We start from the raw sequence: 22,225 nt of genomic DNA on the forward strand, positions 1-22,225 counted from the left end.
GTTACATTAATTGATCCATTTAGTCATTTATTTGAACTATGAACATTCACAGTTTGATCAAATAAGGTGATTAAGTCAGAGGGATCATAAAACTGTATCAGCATTGAATACCTAACAGGAGTTCGGCTAAGTGAGTGTTGCTGGATGAATGGTTCAGTCACGTTAATGACAGCTACTCTCCCAAACAATTACATACCCTGTACCAATTAAATAATCAAACATGGCTTAAGTGAAATAAACAGCTTTCTTTTATAGGAAACTGTCCGAGTTTGCCTAATAACAAAGGTTTTTGAGATGAAGCACAGAGTTTTTGGAAGAAATATTAAGCTTCTGTGACATTGGGTGGAGTGAAAAACATGCAAATGAAAGATCCTACATTGTACTAAAAAATGTATCAAAGAATCTAAGTTATATTAGATGTATATTACATACATCTGCAACAAATCTGTCAGGAAATTATACAGAACAGTGGTATATGTTTTCAGAATGTGTTAAGATTGACTTGCCGTTCCAGTACTGGTTTTGCAGATGCCTTAATACAAAGACAGATTACATCCTCCTCTTTCAGTTTGTTATAGTGTCAGCATAGTTAGTATTTTGTCACATAGGAACTCAACCTCTCCATCTGTGAAGAACCTTACAATTCTCTTGATCTTTACAAACTCTTCCAGACCTCATACCACTCATCAACATAACCACCCTCTATTTCCCAGCTAATCTGCATCCACCTGTCCATACAACATCTTCATCTGTGAAGTTATGTGATTTTTCTTCAGCTGTGAAACAAAGGGGTTAGATTTGCTGATTTGCAAACTTAAAAAAAAAAAAAACAATGCTGAAACATACTAAAACAGTATGTTGATTTGAGGAAAAAAGTATGTTGATTTGATTTAAGGAAAATCCTCAAATCTAATTTTACCTAGACCTCCAGAATCAAAAAGAGATAAAAGTAGAACTGCTTGGGTTAAAAGTAGAGAGAGACAATGGGGAAGACGGGAGCCACACTTCCCTCGGCCTTTCTCTCCTCTACCTTCCAAACCTCCAGGTCTAATGTTGCAGGAATTGGTAAGTCTCAGATACGTAAATATTTCTCTATCAGTAGAGAAAAGATCCTGGGGGCTTCAGTCAATCTGGTTTAATAAAAAAGCTCTCAAGGCAGAAACAGAATATATAAATAATGCATTCTTCTTACCAGCAAATTTTAATGACTCATCTTTAGAACGTGAATGCCATCTGAATAACAAAATCACCTCTTAAAAAGTGCCAACTGCTCATCTGAACAGGCAAACAAAAGAAATCTATATTGCCATACCATGGAATAACATTTATTTTATTAAAGAAATTAAACAGTGTGTGCAACCTCCTCAAAGCTACTTTGCTATTAAAGGGAATAGCTGTACTCAAATCACAACTGCAAAGACCAAATAGAGTGACCACCAGAAATCTAATACCACGCCTTCTATAGGTGATATGGTCCGAATGTATGTGTCCCCCCAAAATTCCTATACTGAAATTCGAATTCCTGAGGTGATGATATTAGGAGGTTAGGGCTTCCTATTGGGAGGTGATTAGTTCATGAGACACATTTCTTATAAATGGGATTAGTGCCCTTATGAAAGAGGCCTGAGCAAGACCTCTTTCTTCTGCCTATGAGGACACAGAGAAAAGACCACCATCTATGAACAAGGAAGATGGCCCTCACCAGACACCAAAATGGCTGGCACCTTGATCTGAGACTCCCAGCCTTCATAACTATGAGAAAAAAAAAATCCTGTTGTTTATAAGCCACCCCATTTATCATATTTTGTTATAGCAGCCTGAATGGACTAAGACAATAGGTTAGTCTTGTGCTGATAGCTCCATACACATGACTTTATCACATGACTTTGTCATACAGGATAATCAAGATGTGTCAGGGGCCTCACTCACCTTTAATTTCTCAGGATCCATTTCCTTAGCCATTTCCTCCTTTCTCATCTCAGCTATTGTCCGAGGCCCCTTTTTGTCTTTGTGAGCATTGAAACCTTGACCAGAGAGTAGGTCTTCAAAATCAGCTGCTTTTTGTTTCCCTTCTGCAATATAATGTTTGAAAATCATTATAATTTTCATTCTTAAACATAATGCTGTATCATTATCTCACAGCATCTGGGGTCTTCAAGGTGTTTTTAATATGCATTCAGTCCCTTAACCCTCATGCTTGCTTACCCTGTGAGTAGGGTAAGAGACTCTTGCATCCATTTTACAGATGATGAAAATGAATCTGTCCAGAATCATATAACATATATGTGGCAAGGTTAAAACTGGAGGTTGGTTCATGAAGCCAAATCAAATTCCATCTCCACTGTACCTTCTCTTTAGATGAGGAGACTCATTATCCCTCCAGATTATAACTAACTCATATCAGTGTTGGCACTGGGATCTGGGTTTTGGTAGTTGAAATCCACGCATGCTACCACTTTCCTGCCCCTATTCTGTTGATATTTTAGTCAGTCACTTTGCTCTTTCTCTCCAAGTCTGTTGTAGCCTCATAATCTTTCTCAATTTGGTTGGACAGGCAGCCAAGCATGGTGGCTAGGAACAAAGAATTTGGACCCCAACTCTCCAGGTTTGAATTCTAACTCTGCCACATAATAGTGATGTGACCCAGGCAAGTTACTTACTATCTCTATTCCTCAATTTCCTCATCCATAAAATGAGGATGGTGTTAGGAACATTACTTACCTTATGGAGTTGTTGTGAAAATGAATTAGTTAACATTTAAAATGCTTAGAACAGTTCCTGGCTATCTAAATGAGTGTTAAAACAAAATATCAGTCCATACAGTCAATTCAAATCAACCAAAATCAGTTGGTTGAGTTGAAAACCATTTGCTATCTCTATGCTATAAGATATACACACACCTGCACTTGCACACACTGAAATGTAAGTGCTCTGAAACTAGGGAGTTTGTTTCTTGTTTACTGCTGCATCCTCAATGTTTTCTACACTGAAGATGCTCCATAAGTATTTGCTGATTGAAATCACTCACCCCACATCTATCTACTCAAAATAGGAAGGGAATTGACATGACTCTATGGAACTGTCCAGGAAATATCCCTGGTAGTCAAGAACAAACATGATGTTACATACCCCCAACAACTGAATTCCTAACATGTTGGTGTTGTGAGAAGCACTTGTGTTCTAGCCAATAGAATGTAGCAATAAAGGGCAGGGGTTCTGGAGCCAAACTGCCAGGGTTCAAATCCTGACTCTGTCACTTATAAGCTGTATCAACTTAGGAAATTACTTCATCGATCTGTGTCACAGGTTCCCCACCTATGATATGTGGTTGGTTTTGCAGATTATAAGAAATAATATGGGAGTCCCCCGACTTATTCACAGGGGGTATGTTCCAAGGCCCGCAGTGGACACCTAAAACCACAGATAGTACCGGACCCTATATACACAGTACTTTCTTTGATCTGATAACCGAGATGGCTACTAAGTGACTAATGGGTGGGTAGAGAACACAACATAGATGTGCTGGACAGAGGGATGCTTCACATCCTAGACAAGATGGAGTAAGATGGTGTGAGGTTTCATCACACTGCTCATAAAAGTACACAATTTAAAATGAATGAATTGCTTACTCCTGGAATTTTTCATTTAATATTTTCAGACTGCAGTTGACCTCAGGTAACTGAAACTGCAAAGGATAAAACCACAAATAAAGGGGGATGACCATACATGAAAAATGCGTAGGATAGCACCTGGCATACAGTAAGGACTCAATAAATGTTAGCTACAGCTACTAGGAAGAGCAGAAGAATTGCCTTTCCATGTTCCATAGAGAGAAAGTCCTGTTCCCTCACCATGTTCCTATGTACTTCATTGCAGAGTCTGACAAAATCAACTGAAATATAAAATGTACCAAAATAGGCTTTTAATAAACTCAAATCTAACCATCCCTCCTATGCAAAAATATTACTTTTCACTCATTGTCAGGATCCTATCCAAAGTATCCTCCAGCCTCAGGTATTGGCACCATCATAGGTACCCCACTGATCTCAGGAATCCACCAAACAGAGCATAAGAAAGACCAAGTGTTCCAAGACACATACAGTCCTCTAATTGGGACCAAAGAGCAAGTATAACCAATGTGCTTGAAAGATTCCCCAACTTCTTCTTCTACCTCCTCTTCCAAAGGAATAACAGCTTTCAGATCCATCCACCTCTCCACTCACATCCCTTCAACATTCATTTAGTGCCTACCCTGTGCCAAGCATTATGCTAGGTGCTAATGATACCATGGCAACTAAGACACAGTCCCTGCCCTCCATGTGGTTTCAGTGTGGAGAGAAATGGACAAGTGAGCCCACAGTCACAAAATGGTATAAAAGTTAGAAGCGTAGTCAACCCAGGAGGCTCCAGGTACAGCATTGGGGGTAGGGATCATGTTGTGTCTCTACAACTATAAGATTTCCTCAGAAACTACTGAATTGAAACTACCCAGAAACTACTGTCACCTTCAGACATACACATTCAGGCAGTGTGACAACACAGACAGGCTGCCCTATAGCTAGGCCCCATACCATCATCCTTACCCAAATTACTTGATCCTTTCCCACGTTCGTTCTGGCCCCCAGGCATGGCCGAGAAGCTCACATTGTAGTTGGGTCGGTTCTGGGGAGAGGAGTGGGGCATGCTGGGCTGAGGCTTCGGCTGTGGCTGCTGCCAGTTGTAGGCACCTCCCTGCTGCCACCCGCCACCCATAGGCTGGGGAGATGCCTTCTGTGGCGAGCTGAGAGGTGGGAATCCTCCACCCAATCCAGTTGGTGTGGTGGGTTTGCTGGCAAATGAAGAACTACCTAAAGAAAAAGAGATAGAGAAGGTAAAACTATATTGAGTGGCCTCTAACTCTTGTGTCTTCAGATATTGTTTGCAGTGGCTTTAGTAGCCATTCCCTTGACTGATAGCATAAGTAATCTTCCTAATATAGATAAAGGAATTGCAAGCATACATATTATTTCCTTAATCCCCACGACGACACTTTTAGGTCTGTTTTAATGGCCTCATTTTTCCTTCAGATGAACAAACTGCAGGTCAGAGCAGTTAAGTGATTTTCTCAGAGGCACACAGCAGGTGGCTGAGCTGACACTTGATTCTGGATCTTTGCCTCCAAGTCAAAAGAACCCTGGCTCTTCCCACTGTGCCATCCTTCCCCACCCTTCCATCTTCTAAGCAGATTCTACTTTTTTCACTAGAATAAAATGTTTTTAAAAACTACTAAATGACAAGAATGGGGAATAAAACAGAGTAAGTCCACTCATTAAGGTGCTACTTAAACTTCAATTATTAGGATTAATCACTTTTTGTTATAAAGCATGGTTAGTGCCCAAGAGTAAATAAAGATGTTTTGAAATTTCACAAGTAGGTTTTAATTTCATACTACTTGCATTTCATTCAAGGAAAGCAAAAACAGTCAACATTCTGATAACTTTAAACAGGACAAAGGATCTTATTCAAGCTTTAAAAATGATGTTATTTTGTGCCAGGAATTTAAGTAGAATCGTGATTGCACAATCTCCAAACTTTTAAGCACTCACTGCATAAAAGCTGGGTTATGTCCAAAATATGAAAACCAGCTGTGACTTGCATTTAAAGAGGTAAAATGAGAAACTGAAATGTGATGATCCCTAAAGACCCTTTCATGTAATAGTCTAAAGGAACAACAATAAAATAACTAATATTTACATAGCTCTTTATTAACAATAAAATAACTAATATTTATATAGCTCTTTATAAACAAAATGTGTTTATGTACATTATTGCTCAGATCTACACAACACTCTTAGGAGGTAAGTAGTATCACTGGCCCCACTTTAAAGATAAGGAAATTAAGGCTCAGAGAGGTTTCCTGATATGCTCATGATCACACGGCTAATTAATGGAGCTGGGATTAGACTATGCACATCCTACCTCCAAATGTCATGTTCGTTTACTGCACTCAGTAATCCTTAATTCCTCTCCTAATTGCTGAGCCTTTCACTATAACTCATCCCTTAGTATCTCTTCTTTCTGTAGATACTTTCCCTATTCTGATCCTGGGACTCCACTTTCCTTCCCTACTGGAAATGTATCATGATCACTGGACTTACCATCAATCTGAGTTTGAGTCTCAGCTCTATCATTCATTCTTGCATTTGTTCTTCATTCATTCATACATATATACACTAATTCACCCCTATTTGGTGAGCATTACCAAGTGTCATGTACTATGCTGGGCACTAAGAATATAGCTGAAAACAGGACACAGAGAATCTTTCTATATCTCTCTTCTAAAGCTGGGTAAAAAAATCGCACCCCTTTGAGCCTCAGTTTCTTCATCTGTTTAATCAAAACTATGTCTGTATCACAGGTATACTGTAAAGACACAACTATATGAAAGTATTCCACAATTAAGCAAACAAAGAGATGTTATATATTATAAAATAATGTAAGCTCATATGCTAATAAGCCCATGCCTAGTACATCTTTAGGGCTCAATAAACACTTGGTGATAGGAAAATGTAATGACAGGGCTTGTCTTTAAAGTTGTCATTGCCCCACTCATTCCATAACTAGGAGTATGAAGTCCCTCTTCCTATGTCCTGGAGCCTTCCTGCCAAGAGCACAGGAACATACACTTAAGATTTGGTATTCATTCTATACTGGGGTTTCATTTTACATTTAAGGAAGCTTACTTTGTTCTGAACATATATGTTTTTTATTTTAAAATTTGGTAAATATGGAAAAGCCTAAAGAACTAAGAAAACCTTGCCATATGCCTACCATACTGTCAGTTATTCATTCATTTAGGAAACACTATTGAGCATCCTCTAGATGCCAGGCTGCAGATACAGTGGTGAAAAAGCAGATGCTGACCCCGCACTCATGGGGCTCATCAACATTGCAGGACTCTCTGATGTCTACCCTTCTAGAATATTTTCTCCCTATGCTCAGCAAGTCTAATTGTTAATGCAATTGAAGCAGATAACTGACAGAAAAACAAAGTGGTAGCTAAATCCAGAGACCACTGCAATCCTCATTAAAAGCTACAGCAGTGGTTCTCAACCTTGATTGTCCATTAGAATTACCTGGGGAGCTTTTTAAAAAATGCTCCATCTTGTGTAGCCCCTAGAGTAGTGGACATTTTACATTCAATTAAAGTTTCTTCTTCCCACCGTAGTGTAAGTTTCAAAGAACAGGAATGTCATCTGCCTTGATTCTTTATCACATCCTGAATGCCTACCACGTAGTAAGTACTCAAAAATACTTGTGAAATGAGGGAATTAATGTTCAAGGGTAGAAAATCATTGACTGGATGAACTGAACTGATACCCCTTCCCACACTCAGCTACATCAACCTCTAAACCTTTTATGAGTGCAAGCTCCATAGCTAGACTTCTTGGTGTTGAAAGCGTGTGATTTGTGCATGTTACTTAATCTGTTGTGTCCCTGTTTCCTCGTCTGTAAAATGAGGATTATAACAGTCACTACTTCAAAAGATTATGAAGATTAAATGAAATGATATATGTGAAGCACTTCAAGTAGTGTCTGGCACATAGTAAGGCCCCAATAACTATTAACTTTTATTTTTATCGTTTTCATTATTTGACATTATATTATATATTTGTTAATTTATGATTTGATTCCCCTTCTGTAATGTAAGTTTTATTAAGGCAGGAGTTTTGTCTTTTTTTTGCTATTTTTTTTTTTTAACCAAAACAGTCCTAGCACCTAGAAGGCACTTTCATAAATATTTGTTGGATGAATAAATGCATTTAAAATCAATAATAAATGAGATTTTATTAAAGTAAAATTTCATCTGATGTAGTAATATTACTTTAAAATGTGAAATTTTCTGTAAGATACAAAGAAAGGTGGAGAAGAAAATATCTGCATAAAAGAATTTTGAGAGTTCTTAGAAGGGAAAAACACCTAAATAGTACAGAATGGAAGATATAGATGCTGACACAAGTTACAGACAACAATGGTAGCCAGGCTCATATTCCCTCCATCTGGCTCTAAATGCCTCAGGAGGGCTTCCTGAGATCAGGGACTATCAATATGGCCAAGATAAACCTTTGTGTCAGGGCTACCCCATCCTTATTTAACAAATCTGCACTGCCCTAGAGGAGGAAGGAAAAAGGAGGAAGAAAATGTTTCAGAACACAGTACTCCTCCTTGAAAACAGGATCCTTGATGAAATCAGTTTGAGAACTCTGGACACTGTGACCCTCTTAGTGGTAATCAAAATCCACTGAAACCAGTGTTTCCCAATCTCACTTGCTCTCAAAACACTTACCCTGTGACATCTATTAACATATGGTGAACACATTCTAGAAATACAATACTTGAGTCTATTTTCTGTATAGAATTTTACAAATTGACCAGAGAGCACCACAGTTAATGGAGAGAAGGGGAATGGTGTGAAGATCTCACAGGTAACACCACAGCATCACAGTAAGTGTTCTGCAAGGTTGGCATCATGTGGCACAAATCCATCTGACCAGCCCTGTCTCATACCATTTCCCTACACATTACTTTTGCGCAGCCAAACTCTGCTGCCATGAGCCCCTGAAAGCTCTAACTTTATTCATACTACACATCCAGAATTAGGCACTGGAGAAATGAATCAATAAAGATGATTTTGAATCCCATATCTGATTCTCACTTTCTTTTTTTAAAAAGCCTATCTCAGTTTTCAGAGGATAGATTAAGAATACACACTATTTGAGGTTCCACGTGACAATACCAGCTTGCTATAACACCAAAGACTGAGATTTGAGACTTTGTAGCCATAAATAAATGTTATTTGTAGCTCGATCTTCTGAGTTTGTACCTAGCGTCCCAAGGTCGGCAAAAGGATCCAGAGTCTGGGGTTTGTTTTGATGGGTGGGAGTACCATGCGAGGATCCAGTTGGGCTGGTGGCAGCTGACTTGCTTCCCATTCCAAAGCCTCCTGAAAAGGAAATAAGGTCACTGAAAATGAGTTAGTTGTTTGAGGCTGAATTCTGAAATTCAGAATTCCAGAGTTACTGTTCATTTGTCTCCTAGGCAAATTAGGACAGGGTTTGAAAATGTCTAAGAAGTTGCTAGACCCTGTTTCCCTGACCTGGGTGAATGGTGACCTTGAACAAGGACAGAACACAGAAAAGACAAACGCTGTTTCCAAACCACAAGTGTGAACTATTATATCCACTGTTTATTTTATTTCCAGGTCCTCATGTCACCTGACTCCACTCTTTCCTGTAGGATTTGAAGTTAGGTCTGGATCTGGATTCCAGCTTTGCCAATTCCTGAGTGACCTTGGGAATCTTGCTTAACATTTTTGAGCTTCACCATTTTACCATTAGTTTTAAAAAAGAGAAATAATATGAAACCAACAGCACAGGCAACAAAAGAAAAACAAATGGGATAATTATCAAGCTAAAAACTGCTGTGCAGGGAAAGTAACAATCAACAGAATAAGAAGGCAACAGGGTGAAAAGATTTATTTTTCACCATATACAAAAATCAGCTCAAATTCCATTAAACATTTAAATACAAGACCCAAAACTATGAAATTACCAGACGAAAACATAAGGATGACAACCAGAAGAAAACCAACAGATGTATAAAACCAACAGATGTATAAAAAATACTAACATCACCAATCATCATATAAATGCACATCAAAACCAAAATGACATATCACCTCACTCCTGTAAGAATTGCTATTATACAAAAACAAAAAACTTGTTGGCAAGGATGTAGAGAAAAAAGAACACAGTTAGTGGGAATGTAAATTAGTACAGCCATTATGGGAAACAATTTGGAGGTTCCTTAAAATATTAAAAATAGAACTACCATATGACTTATCAATCCTGCTACTGGGTATATATCCGAAGGAAATCAAATCAGTATGTCAAAGAGATATCTGCACTCCCATGCTTATTGTAGCACTATTCACAACAGCCAAGATATGGAATCAACCTAAGTACCCACTAATGGATGAATGGATAAATAAAATGTGGTATACACACAATAGAAAACTATTGAGCCATAAAAAGGAGAAATTCCTGTCATTTGAGATGACATGGATAAACCTAGACAGCATTATGTTACATGAAATAAGCCAGGCACAGAAAGACAAATACTGTATGTTCTCATTCATATATGGAAGCTAAAAAAGTTGGTCTCATAGAAATAAAGAGTAGAATGGTGGTTAGCAGGTGCTGGGGTGGTTGGACGTAGGGCAGGGATGAGGAGGCATTGGTTAAAGGATATATTATTACAGCTAGATAGAAGGAATAAGTCAAGAGATCCATTGTACAGCATAGTGACTCCAGTTAATGATAATCTACTACATTCTTGAAAAATTCAAAGCGAATGGATATTAAATGTTCTCACCACAAAAATGATAACCACGTAAAGGTAATGTTTTTGTTAATTAGCTACATTAAACCATATCACAGTGTATGTGTACTTCAAAACATCATATTGTATACGTCAAATATATACAATTTTATCTGTCAATTTGAAGAAAAATCTTTTTTTGAGACAGGGTTCTCACTCTGTCACCCAGGCTGGAGTGCAGTGGTGTGATCTCGGCTCACTGCAGCCTCAACCACCTGAGCTCAAGTAATTCTCCCATCTTAGCCTCCCAAGTAGCTGGGACTACAGCCACACACCATCACACCTGACTATTTTTGTATTTTTGTAGAGATGGGGTTTTGCCATGTTGCCCAGACTGGTCATGAACTCCTGGCCTTAAGGGATCCTCCCATCTCAGCCTCCCAAAGTGCTGGGATTATGCCCCAGCCAAAAACTTCTTAAAAATTAAAAACAGAAGCAAATCCTGTCACATGCTACAACACAGATGAACCTTGAGGATATTATACTAAGTGAAATAAGCCAGCCACAAAAGTCAAATGCTGTATGATTCTACTTATAGGAGGTATCTAAAGTAGTCAAACTCATGTAGAAGGTGGTTGCCAGGGGCTGGCGGAGGCAGAGATAGGGAGTTATTTAGTGAGTGTAGAGTTTCAGTTATGCGAGAGGGTCAGTGGTGAGGTGGGTTCGTTCTGGCGATCTGTTGCACAACAAAGTGCATGTAGCTGATAATACTGCATTGTACACTTGGAAATTACTGGCAGAGTAAATATTCTGTTGTGGGGAGGGGGTTGCTATGATTAAAAAAAAAAAAGGGAAGCAGCAACTGCTTCAGAAAGTTGTTGTGATAAGCCCATTGTGTATATGTTTATATGTGCACGCGTGCACTTAACTTGTTCAATGTCAGAAGCAGTCACGTGAGACAGCTCCATAAATGCCATAGTGGTCATGAGGAGGAGACCTTATCGATCACAGAAAAATCCTGCCCTGAAATAAGTACTTTGTAAAGAAAGAAGAATATTCACGTTTGTCAGCATCTACACTATACCAGAAATTCTTATACAAGTTTTTTTCATTTAAACTTACACAACTGTGTGGGACCAAAATTATTATCCCCATTGTTCAGATAAGAAAACTGAAGCTCAGACTTGCCAAAAAATCCAAGAGTTTCTAAGTGATAGAGTTTGATATATATTTATATCTGTCTGATTCTATTGTCAAGACAGACATCCAGCAAATGAAACTTAGAAAAGTTAAATGGTGTATGATAAGTAGCACTATCACGTCATCAAGTGCACTGGGAAAAGCTCTTCCAGAATAAGAATCTTTAGGAAAAAGTGACACAAATTACACAGGTAGGCCACAATACTCTCTGAGTACTCACTTCATCTTGGGTAAGGATTATGCTTTTGCAATTATATAAATGTGTACAGAAAATAACCTGCTGACCTTTACCTGGTTTAGCATGCCAGTCCCAACCTCCAGAAACATCTGGCTGAATATTCACAGCAGGCGTACTAGAAGCTACAAATGGGGAGAAGAAAAAGAATGAGAACAACAGAGCTCAGAACCCACTTTTCTGAGTTCACATAGGATAATGCCGATCCATCCCTGAAGCCTGCATGGCCCCAGCAAGATCCCAAGAAATCCACTCGTGCTTCCGAGTTCTTGCCACACTCTGCAACACTCGATATGTTCTACCTTCACCTATGGTTGTTCACATGAGGCTTGACGGAAACTACATATTATTTGTCTCTGCTCCTTCTTTGTCTCACTTTGGTTTTACCTCCATATCCAAACACCTTGAGTTATAGCTGAGCATGTGTTTGTCTCCATTTGATTGTGAGTCCCTCGAAGGCAAGAAAGAACTATCTTATGTGTGTGTGTCCCACCTGTAAACTTAACACAGAGTCAGTGTGCAATAAGAACAGAGGGGGAAAACACCTTAAACTCAGTTTACCTTTGCTAAGCACTAACAAGTATAGAGGCATACTCCACTTAAAACTGACATTTTGTTTTTTCCTCTGCTGTGACATGAATTGAGAATCATGAGTCATGCAGAACATGTATTGGGCACTGGCTATACACCATCACTATGCTGGTTGTCAGGGATGTGTCTATGGTACTCAGAATAAACTCATTACAGCTTCAAAATAAATCATTCTGACCCCCCTCAAAGTTCCAAACATATAATTTAAAAGAAATATTTGGCTAAAATGAATCAGGTGTAATAGAGGAATACATGTGCGTAGTAAGTTTTTTATACGTCTATAAAATCTATATAGGAAACAGGATGCCATGATGAAGAATTTCTTTCTGAAGCACCTCTAGGTTTTTCCCACACAAATTAAGGATTAAAATGCAAATACTAAACTGACATTGCAATTGGGATTTAAAACACACACACACACACACACACCATCACCACCAGAAGGCATCAAGATTAGCATTCCAAATCTTTTATGTCCTTGTTTTGTTTACTTAGTACCAACCAAGACATCTAGTACCTTCCCATCATTAAGTTAAAAAGGATATGCCATTATCAGCAATAATAATTCTTTCTTTTATATTTCTCCCTTCTCTTTTTACACAATAACCCATTCCACTGAGTGGAAGTTAGACGGTTTTGCTAATACGTTCTATCTGATTTCCTTTAAGCTCTGATCTTAGTCTTACATCCAATTAAGATGCAGAAGTAGGTATCAGAACTTATGGCTAATCAAACCCACAAACCCTTATGACTACCTACCACATGCAAGGCACCACACCAGGGGACAGAGACTAAAAGATGCATCCTCAAGAAACTTAAGGTCTGTTAGAGAGACAGGAATATATTTTTTAAAAAAGGTGATTACCTAATATTTTAGTCTCTATTTTGCCTTTTATTATGATTATTTATTTGTTCTTCCAACACCATGTCCCAAGTGATTATTCTCTTCAGAATAGGAAAAAATTCAATAAATATTTGTTGAGCCCAAAGGTAGTATTTTTTTTTAAATTTTCACAAGAGATTTGCAATGCCTTGTAGAAACCTGGGGGAAGTACCCTGAGGATTTGGAGGTGGGCAATCTGACCTCCCAAAGCAGACATCTGAGTGTCACCTATATTCTATCTTATATGAAGATGGTGAATTGATTCAGTAACAGTGAAATGATCATTGCTTTCCCAACAAGGAGAGGAGAAAATTCTTTCCACTCGCTAGCACAATACAGGCCAAAATGAGAAATGTAACCACAAAACAAAGGAGTGCTAACTGGCCTAAACTGAGTGATAAACATCATGTTCTAATGAGCTCATCAGAAACAGAAAACTAGATCCAAAACTGCCAAGCTGCCAAGTATGAACACCCACGTTCACGGGACACAAAGGGTAGTACTCTTATTAAAACAATAATTTCAAAGTATTAAAATCAGGAAAATGTATAGCCTTATAGACACTATCACTGTGCATCAAAGAAACTTGGATGAGAAAAGATGAGTTTATTTTATATTTAATATTGGAAAGATAGCACCTACCATGTGCCAGTACTTCTTTTTTCTTTTTACTTTTTTTTTTTTTTTTTTTTTTTTTGAGATGGAGTCTTGCTCTGTCGCCCAGGCTGGAGTGCAGTGGCGTGATCTTGGCTCATTGCAAGCTCCGCCTCCCGGGTTCATCCCATTCTCCTGCCGCAGCCTCCCGAGTAGCTGGGACTACAGGCGCCCGCCACCACACCCGGCTAATTTTTTGTATTTTTAGTAGAAACAGGGTTTCACCGTGTTAGCCAGGATGGTTTCTATCTCCTGACCTCGTGATTTGCCCGCCTTGGCCTCCCAAAGTGCTGGGATTACAGGCGTGAGCCACGGCGCCCGGCCGCCAGTACTTCTTTTAGGCACTATGGATGTATTAGGGAACAAAACAAAATTCCCTGCCTTTGTGGAATTCATGTTCTAACGGAGACAGATAGATGACCAAAAAAAAAAAAAAAAGTCACACATAAGTTAATTACTGTGTATACTGGAAGTTACTAGGTAAAACAGAAAGGGGAATGTAGAGTAGGGTCGGGAGATGAGTTGTGATTTGAAATGGAAGAATCAGAATAGACTCCATTGAGAAGGGGACATTTGAGCAAAGACTCGAAGGAAGTGAAGGACTTAGCCACGCAGATGCCTGGGGAAGAGTATGAGGCAGAGGAAACAGCCAGTGCAACAGCAAAGAGGCCAGTAGAGCTAGAATGCAGAGAGCAAAGTGGGGGAGAATAGGAAATAAGGTCACAGGCACTGGGATGCTAGAGCATGCAGAGCCTACACAGGCCATTTCAAGGATTTTGGTTTTCATGCTGAGTGAAATGGGGAGGCATTTTGAGCAGAGCAATGACATGACAACATTTTAAATGAGTGAGCAAAACCAACTCTACTCTACATTCCTGCATCTTTTCTCCTACAGGTAGTCAACATCCAATCAGGAGACTCTCAAGTGAGCATGACTCATAGGTGAGAGGGGAATTCCTTGTATATCGTCCTGTGGACACACTTCAAATAGTTTGAGATTCAAGACTAGTTGGAAATGAATCATAAAAGTTGCTCCTGGACTCTTTTTTAGTCAAGTTTCAGTTTCACCAGTGTTGCAAAAGTCATCTTCCTTTTGTATTGGCATGGTTTCCCGAAGTCAACTGATAACTGGACCGCATTCTCCAAGCAAGCTCAGGATGCCTTCAATGATACATCACTTTCTAGGTTGTGGCCAAGAATGTTCACTAGACTTCAACATCAGGAATGAGCTACAACTCTCTGGCTCAAAGCTATTTATCCCTCACTGCAAAGCTCCGGTTTTAATCAATGTTACCTAAGTGACCCACATTTATAAATGGATGTGATTATTATTCTTTCTATACAACCTAAGTCTCTAACATAGAAATATAATTTGGGCCACATATGTAATTTTATATTTCCTAGCAGTCACGTTTTAAAAAGTAAAAAGACACTATTGAAATTATTTTTAATAATATAGTTTAACCCACTATGTTCAAAATATTATGTTAATAAATGATCAATATAAAAATATTGATGAGATGTTTCACATGCCTTTTTTGTACTAAGTTTTGAAATCTGGTATATATTTTATACTTGGAGTGCATCTCAAATCAGATCACCCACATTTCGAGTCATCAACAGCCACACGTAACTAGTGGCTATCATATCCCAAACTTTGTTCTTTGGAATACCAATTTTGTGGACTACTAACATATTTTATTGATTTAGGACATATTTTTCCACATTTCAAAGATTTCTCTAACCAAGAAGTATCTTCCAGTCATTTCATAGTGGCAGTGTTTTCTTTCTTATTGGTACATAAAATAATTACATGTCCTACAATCAAGGGTCATTTATGATTCTACCCATGTAGCTCTAATGCAAAAAAGGATACCATAGTCAAACAGGAAAGCAGAGCTAAACAAACTTAAGCAGGTTTCTGTCCTGTAAGACAGCCCAGAGCTTTTGATATGTTAAGGTGAGTTGTTAATTTCAAAAACAGAGATGTGTGAGGAAGCTTCTACCAAAAAAAGCACCCACAGGGTGCTTTTATATATGAGCATTTACTGACATCTTGCAGAAAACTATGTTCCACTGAATACAATATAAAATATTTCCTTACCATGTACTGTGGGTGAAGGACTTCTCGTGGGCTGGAGGAACGGGTCACTGGAAGCACTGGATGTGTTCAGAAAAGAACCCAGCAAATCCTGACCTGATGGTTTGGAAGGTGCTCCAAATGGGTCAAAGGTGGCACCTAGAAAACAATGGGAAAATGTATTTATTTGTCCCATGAGTTCATTCACTAAATGTTAAAGAATTGTCACTTCATGCAGGGCTAACAGTGGACTCCAAGAATTTCCTATCTTTGTGGACAAAGGAGTAGTCTGGACTTATCTGCTGGATGAACCACAGTTGATACCATTGCTGCTACACAAGGCTAATCTGCTGCCCAGCAGATGTTAGGAGAGCATTATGCCAATGAAGTCTTAGCTGAAAACGTATTAAGCCATATATCCTACCTCGGTTTTAAGAGCAGGATTTATTTGTTAACTAGCCTCATCCCTTCTTACCATACTTAGTACATTTAAAATATCAATTTATGTTAAACTAGGGGCACTCTCCAATAGCTAAAACTGCCCAATACCACAAGACAAGAGCTCAAAATTTAGTCTTTGCAACAATGCTAATATGTAAGTATTATCCCCATTTTACAACTGAGAAGATTTTTCAATAATGTTACACAGATAGTTAAGTGTTAGTCCTGGGATTCAAATCCAGGTCTTTAACTCTAGGTGTGGTGTTCTTTCTACTCCTCTTGGGGGGATAGAATATTTGCATTCTAGACCTGGGTATGCCACTAATCCAGTGAGTATCCTCGGACAGGTCAATCAATACATCTAGCCTCGGTTTCATTGTCTATAACATGAGGCACAGAATTAACTGATGTCTAAGGCCCCTTCTGGCACTGGAATGCCACTAGCTGCCTGAAACTATGATGAATGAAATCGTGAAAGTCACACCAGGTACATAGTCTTAAAATGCAATCATCGAGTACTGTGCTATCTTGGATCTTGGAAACTGTTTTCCTGACAGAGCTTTTTTTCACTTTGGCAAGCTAAAACTGTAGGGAAGGAAGTGAAGTACAGAGGAAATAGCCTTGGCATAGGATTCAGGGCACCTGAGTTCACATCCTGGCTCCACCAATAACTAACATCGGAGCTTGAGCCTCACAACTCTGTAATTCTGAGACCCACACTCATGAAGGATGCCTCCAGTTGAACCATCATAAGTCAAGACCAGCCCACAGCCTTCTGGGAAGGACATGCTTGGGGAAAAAATGTTCCTATAGGATACTATAGGCCTGAAGAGTTGAGACATTTCTCTTTACCCTTCCTAATGTGAAGTCATCTTGGTTATTGGTGACAGGACCAAGGGGTAGCTGATTTGAGTTGGTTCTTCAGGAGCTGTACTTATCAATTATTAGTCATATAAACCTATGCTATTGATTTAATTCTATGCTTCCATTTCCTCAACTATAAAATGAGGATAAAAATAGCACTTGCTTATTGGGTTTCTATGAGAATTAAATCATGTTTAGTATTAAATTCCATGTATGGCAAATAGTAAATACCTCATAAATATTACCTATTTTTATCAACAATAATTCATTAATCAATATGTTTAAGCAGACATAACTAATGCAGCTCAGGGGTTGAAGTGCTAAACAAAGAAAATTAGAAGTAAGAGTGTGAAGCTCAAACGCCCACTCTTACACTACTTTAGTGTGCTACCCAAATGGACAATATTTCTATTTTCTCTTATGCTCTCTATTTAAATAAAGATACAGACATCTAAAGGACTTTCAGTGAAATCAAAAAAGTCTAGCTTGTTAGGAAAGTTCATTTCCACCTCTTTGGCCAAAGGTTAGAATTCAAATCTGAGAGGCACAGTGCAACATAGAAAAAATTACCTTCTCCCACTCTTAGGGTTGGAGACGCGGAGGTGGAGGTGGCAGAGCGGCGTGGTGTTGACTGGGTAGACGCAGGTCCACTGGGATGAAACACATCTTCCACTCCTGACTGTCCGGCCTGGGTGGGACCAGCTGCACCTCCAACCCCAAACAGGTCACTCAGTAGTTCAGAATTGGTGGGAGGAGCCGCTGGTGGAGAGAAGCTGTTACTCACTACAGACCCTTCCAGGCCCAAAAGGTCCACATCCTCAGGGGGTGGAGGGGCTGCTGGCTCCTGCTGCTTTTTGCTGGGCTTCTTGACTCCATGAGGCTTGTCACCATTGGCATTGCCATGTGGACTGGAAAGTGTCAGAAGTTCATCGTCTGACTGCTCACTTTCCTGGTTCACTAGGGCAGCGTGGTCCTCCTCACAGAATGACTTCTCTGATTTCTGATCTGAGGAAGGCCAGTATACCGTAAGAGATTAGTTGTTGACCACAGCATTGTTGGTTTTTGTTATATGTATATAATTCCAGAAAGACAGAGGATTCAGCCCTGAGCAAACAGTGCTTTCAGACCCCAACCAGTGGAACACTTGATGTATTTCATGTTATATTCAAATACCACTTGTTGAGCATCTGAGAGGAAGTAGAGTGTAGGGATAAGCAGCAGGAACTCTGGAGCCAGCCTAGGACTGAATTTCAGTTCCACTACTCACTGGCTCTATGACACTGGGCAATTTACTTTACTTCTCTGTGCCTTGATTTCCTCCTCAGCAAAGTGGGGATAACAAATTGTACCTAACAGCCGGGCCTGGTGGCTCACGCCTATAATCCCAGCACTTTAGGAGGTTGAGATAGGATCACTTGAGGTAAGGAGTTTGAAACCAGCTTGGCCAACATGGTGAAACCCCATCTCTACTAATAATACAAAAATTAGCTGTACATCATGGCATGTGCCTGTAATCCCAGCTACTCGGGAGGCTGAGGCATGAGAATCGCTTGAACCCGGGAGGCAGAGGTTGCAATGAGCCAAGATCATGCCATTGTACTCCAGGCTGGGCTATAGAGTGAAATTGTGTCTAAATAAATAAACAGTACCTAACTCACAGGCTACTGTGAGAAATACATGAGATAATATTATAAATCACTCCAATTAACACTAAGTAGTACCTAAGTGTTGATTTTTTTTTCAGGCACTACGTTAGGTGCTTTAGTTGGGGAGGTGGTGGCAGGGATACAAACCATTATCTGCTAGTCCTTTGCTGACACTTCTTACTGTCTTTACTTCTCATGCATCCTGTAGCCAAAAGCAAATCCTTTTTCCAACAGTCTGGAGCAGAAGTGAACCACACATTTAAAAAGTGAAAAGAAGGGCTCTGCTGTGAAAGGTCCTTATACCAGCTTGAAAGGGGTACTTTCAGCACAAAATGAGCAGCAGGAAAGAGGCCTCCTCTGGGGAAGGAGTGACTTTCCAAGCCCTCCCTGAGACAGATCTTCCCATAAAAATTTGGTATTTAATGCCAGATAGACCCACATTCCAAATCAAGTATAGATCCACATCCTTTATTCCAAATTCTAAAATGTAATAAGCTATGAAAAGGGAAAGGCTTTTCTAAGTTTGGCATGAATTCAGCTGATGGAAAACTGACAGGATTGAATATGAAGATACTTACAGCCTTCATTTATCTCACTTAGGGCTATTATTTATATGTTCCACTGCAGAAATATTAATATGTTTGATTATAGGTTATTGTCTGAGATATCACGTGGGATGTCGAGTTATATCAGTTTATGTACCATATCACCCTTCTAAAATCCAAAAAATTCTGCATTCCTAAACATACCTGGCTCTGAGAGGTTCAGACAAGAGACTGTGCGTCTATGCTAAAGCCTATTTCAGAGACTACAGGAATTATCTCTAAATTATTTACTAAAATGACAGTGGAGAGGTTAAGAGTGAAGCTGTATTAAAAGCCCTCACTTTAAAGAAAATAAGAGGTAAGAAAAGTCCACAGGGGATGAGAAATCTACCTACTGTCCAGATACCACTGGGTTCTCCAAATTTGAGGATCTGCTAGTTCCATTTCTCAAAAGAAAATTCTGAAAGTAAGTCTTTCAATTCAAAGGAATTTTATGAACAACTTTTTCATCAAACTGAAACCTGCAGGCAATGGGAATACTGTCTTACATTCACACATCAGAGGAAGGTCAATCAGGAGAATTTCAGATAGACCATCACCACAGCCAGTTTCCCATCCCTTTCATACCCAAACCCTGACTACCCACGTCTACACTGAATCTCACAGTTAATCTCAGCCAGCTCTAAAGCAAGGACGGCCAATGGGTATTGGTTAGGATGCCAATGTCAGGCTACTGCTGGCAACAGTTGGAAGTTTTATATTGAGAAAAATTCTGAAAATATCCCAGGTTTGAGAGAAAAGAACACAGTAATCAAGTCCTTATTTTTGGTATGGTTGTTAAAGCAAGAGCAGAGATATATAGGCCAAGTGTTTGCTTTCTGTGCAGCAGGGTAAGCTCAGTTCTGCCCTGCTAGTGGTTAAGGCTCCCGGGGGGAAATGCTGATTTTATATTTTTGTAATATTTAGTTGAGAGCAGAAGATAGAATCCTGTGTTAATCTCATTACAGAGGCAGCAATCTAAAGGGAGACCATAAAAAAATCACACTTATTTGTCAGTCCAGGAAAGATGTGACCAAAAACACAGCATAGATAGAGAAGGGAGAATTCAGTTTAAAATGACCTCTTACATCAGTCTAAGAGCATCTATTGAGTTGAAAGTAGGGAAGTTGCCTGATTTGAAAAGGAAATGAATTGGAAGGATGTAAACTTGAATGATGTCTTTTAAAAATTTTTTTAATTAAAAAAAACTTTTTAGAGATGGAGTCTTGCTCTGTCACCTAGAATACAGTGCAGTGGTGCAATCATAGCTTACTGCAACCTTGAACTCCTGGACTCAAGCAGTCTTCCTACCTCAGCCTCTGACATAGCTAGGACTACAGACATTTGCCACCACTCCCACCTAATTTTTTAAAGTTTTTGTAGATACAGGGTCTTGCTATATTGCCTGGGCTGGTCTTGAACTCCTGGTCTTCCTGTCCTGGCTTTCCAAAGTGCTGGGCTTACAGGTGGGAGTCCATGTGCCTTGCTTAAATAACCTCTAAGTGCGATTTACTCTAGTCTGCTTCTAGGGCCAACATCTTTACAGAAGAAATACATAATCATCAAACCATGTGACTTAAAGAAACACTTGTAAATACCTTGCCAACAGAGAGAGGCAAAGAAACCACTTTGTCCGTAATGCCTGGGGTTGTCTGGCGGGATATCTATTGGAGCCTGACCTGCAAGACAAAAAGACCATGTAGCATCAATGAGACACAGGAAATAAATAACAGAGATGTTCATCCTGAAAAACAAAACCATCAGGTAACTCATACCTCCTAAGGCCAGCGTATCTTGATGTTCCTGGTGAGAAGAGAAGAGGATGCTGGGATTGACATCTTTTGTGCAGTAATGTTCCCACGGAGGAGTTAAGTCTATTACTTTGTCATGGGGCTGTAGTTCTACATCCAGTGTCACCTGAAATAGCTGAGGATATTTTTCTGGTACATCACATGCATCTAACTCAGGCCTAAATAGGGATTTAAAAAAGATAAGTTCAGTGAAAAACAATGGAACTGGTATGATGTTTGGCACAGAAGTTGTCTTAGGTTGACTCTTAGGTTAAATCTAAGACTCATTTCTAAAAAAGACTCGATCATAACCAGATAAGTTACTTTACTTTTCTGACCTTCAGTTTCCTAATCTAGAGAAAAGAGGAGAGTAATGCCTGCTCAACAAATTTGGATGCTACTGCATGTAAAAGCATTCTAGAAAGCAGGGCTGATGTGACCGGCATGGCAAAATCCATTATTAAAATAGTGCAATAGGCCCACAGCCACTGTCCTGAGCCCTTGAACATCTACTCCTATCCTGACCCCAGCAACTCCACCCCAGCTTTAGCCACCCCCACACCTGAGTTCACCTAGACCACACTATGAGATAGGTTAATGTCATTGCAGAAAGGTCCTCCAGAAGCCTGCTTCAGTGCTATGGCAGGGCATCTATTCTGATGCATCATTGCTGATATCATACCACTGATTAAACTGTCATCCCCACTGGAAAACACAAGGGGATACACAGATGCAAAGGATCAAAAGTAGTGATACTTTGTCCCGCTTTGTTTACCCTTATTCCCTCACATAGAATTTTTCTATTGAAGTCTTTGGTCCCTTTGTACTTCTGAAGAGAAATCATATCCAACTGAAAGCTTTGGAATGCCCACAGCCTCTCTGTGCTACTGAGCGACAC

The 22,225-nt window shown here is 39.4% G+C and overlaps 1 protein-coding gene across 4 annotated transcripts in view; it reads right to left on the bottom strand.

The window, feature by feature from the left end:
* Window positions 1-22,225, bottom strand: part of DNAJC6 (DnaJ heat shock protein family (Hsp40) member C6) — a 155,185-nt gene that overhangs the window by 4,566 nt on the left and 128,394 nt on the right. For 3 of the 4 annotated variants that reach the window (XM_023210166.1, XM_023210139.2, XM_023210157.1), the window contains 8 exons: window positions 21,313-21,506; window positions 21,136-21,216; window positions 17,878-18,312; window positions 16,027-16,161; window positions 11,851-11,919; window positions 8,864-8,983; window positions 4,584-4,847; window positions 1,930-2,072 (listed from right to left, as the gene is read on the bottom strand). In XM_023210166.1, coding sequence (XP_023065934.1) covers window positions 1,930-2,072; window positions 4,584-4,847; window positions 8,864-8,983; window positions 11,851-11,919; window positions 16,027-16,161; window positions 17,878-18,312; window positions 21,136-21,216; window positions 21,313-21,506 — 1,441 coding nt within the window. The remainder of the gene's footprint in view (window positions 1-1,929; window positions 2,073-4,583; window positions 4,848-8,863; window positions 8,984-11,850; window positions 11,920-16,026; window positions 16,162-17,877; window positions 18,313-21,135; window positions 21,217-21,312; window positions 21,507-22,225) is intronic. The other variant, XM_023210148.2, reaches the window with a different exon arrangement.

The sequence above is a fragment of the Piliocolobus tephrosceles genome, chromosome 1 (assembly GCF_002776525.5).
Source record: "Piliocolobus tephrosceles isolate RC106 chromosome 1, ASM277652v3, whole genome shotgun sequence".
NCBI lineage: Eukaryota > Metazoa > Chordata > Mammalia > Primates > Cercopithecidae > Piliocolobus > Piliocolobus tephrosceles.